Source organism: Anastrepha obliqua, chromosome 2, assembly GCF_027943255.1.
Source record: "Anastrepha obliqua isolate idAnaObli1 chromosome 2, idAnaObli1_1.0, whole genome shotgun sequence".
Taxonomy (NCBI): domain Eukaryota; kingdom Metazoa; phylum Arthropoda; class Insecta; order Diptera; family Tephritidae; genus Anastrepha; species Anastrepha obliqua.
The window spans coordinates 67,659,747-67,661,411 of NC_072893.1; the positions used below are offsets into that span (position 1 = coordinate 67,659,747).

Below are 1,665 nucleotides of genomic sequence, written 5' to 3' on the forward strand. Positions count from 1 at the left end.
TAAACAGAAGAAGAAAGTGCGCTCAAAAATGCTTCCACTTCATGCAGCTGAAACAAACCAATTTAAAGGTAGTATTTTGTTACAAAGGAGTTAAAAAATTCCAACTTTAAAGAAGCTCTTGTAAACTCTTTTATTTTACATTGGGCTACTGATGAAATGGCCCCATTTATTGGTAACACTTTAATTCACATAAACTTAGAAAATGTCATTCTTTCATTGTTAATGATTCCCGGAAAGTTTTATCAGGTATTAATGAAGAATTGTCATGCCCGGAACATGAGGAAGCTGATACCAAAATTATATTTCATATCTGTAATTACAACTTTGAAGCAAATATAGTAATTCGAACTGTTGACACTGATATTGCCGCTATAATGCTTGCTCATTTACATCGCTTAAAAACTGATTCGACCATTTGGATGCTGACGGGTACTGGAAACAATGTGAGGTACGTGAATCTAACAAAGATACACGCCCAGTTAGGAGAATCCATTTGCCGAAGCTTGCCTGGTTTCCACGCAATAACAGGGTGCGATTACAATCCGGCATTATTTAGAAAGGGAAAACTAAGACCTTACAATATATTAAAAAAAAACGATGAATTCCAAAAAGCTTTTATAAAGTTCGGCGAAAATAAGTTAATAGAGGACAGCAGTGAACAGAAGAACATTTTCAATAGTATTCAGAAATATATATGCAGTGTATATAATGTTCGGAATGCAATTGATGTCAATTCTGCTCGAGTTCAGTTGTTTATAGACTCATACAAAGTTTCCGACATTAATGAGGCTTTCAATCGAAAAAAATTGAGAAACTTTGATGCTAGCAGTTTACCACCTTGTGAAAATGAGCTACTACAGCATTTTTTACGAGCTAATTATATTATATATTATTTGTACGATTTGGAACAATGCTCACTTAAGAAAACCTACTTCACATAAACCTGAAAATAATGGCTGGGTACTGGAAAATGATCAATACCATTTTAAATGGTTTGAAGGAGATCAGCTACCTACTTATGTCAGTGATTCTCTACAAACTTTGTCAGGTATGTTATAATGTTCACTGTTTATGAAGAAATTATCAACCATTCATAATTATTCTAACTTGCTTTAATTATTACAGAAGCTGATGAAGACGATGACATTCATGAGGACAAATCCGCAGAATGGAGTAGCGGTGATGAAGATAATCGAGATACCGACGAGGACGATGAAGTTGATTAAATATTTTTTTTGATTTAATAATAATGTTTGACACATTATATTTTTACTTTGTATTGTAATGGCTATAATTATAAATATAATTGAAATCTTTTTCGATTGGTTCAATTACGATCTAAATTATTCTCTCTCCTTACAGTAAAACTAACATGCATACAAATTTATCTTCTTAACTTTAAACTTCTAGAATTTTACCATCAGCTGTCGATTTTTCGTATTTTTTCTGCACAATACTAGAAAAAATTTTCGATTGATATTTACAACTTTCGTAGATCTCCACTTGACTCAATAAAAATCGCATTATTGTATTGTCGATTTAATAATTTGTTAATATGAAAATTTTTCTGCGTTCTCCTTTAAAAATTTACTTTTTTTATCTGTTATAAATGTATATAATGAATTTTCTTGATAAATTTAGAGAACAGATCGCACTATTTCACTC

At 31.4% G+C, this 1,665-nt stretch overlaps 1 protein-coding gene across 1 annotated transcript; it reads left to right on the forward strand.

The window, feature by feature from the left end:
- Positions 1-772: 772 nt before the first annotated feature.
- On the forward strand, positions 773-1,343 carry LOC129237994 (uncharacterized). Its single transcript, XM_054873019.1, has 2 exons — positions 773-1,048; positions 1,126-1,343. The coding sequence occupies exons 1-2, from the start codon at positions 820-822 to the stop codon at positions 1,224-1,226; spliced, it is 330 nt and encodes a 109-aa protein (XP_054728994.1). The 5' UTR covers positions 773-819; the 3' UTR covers positions 1,227-1,343.
- The last annotated feature ends 322 nt before the right edge of the window (positions 1,344-1,665 follow it).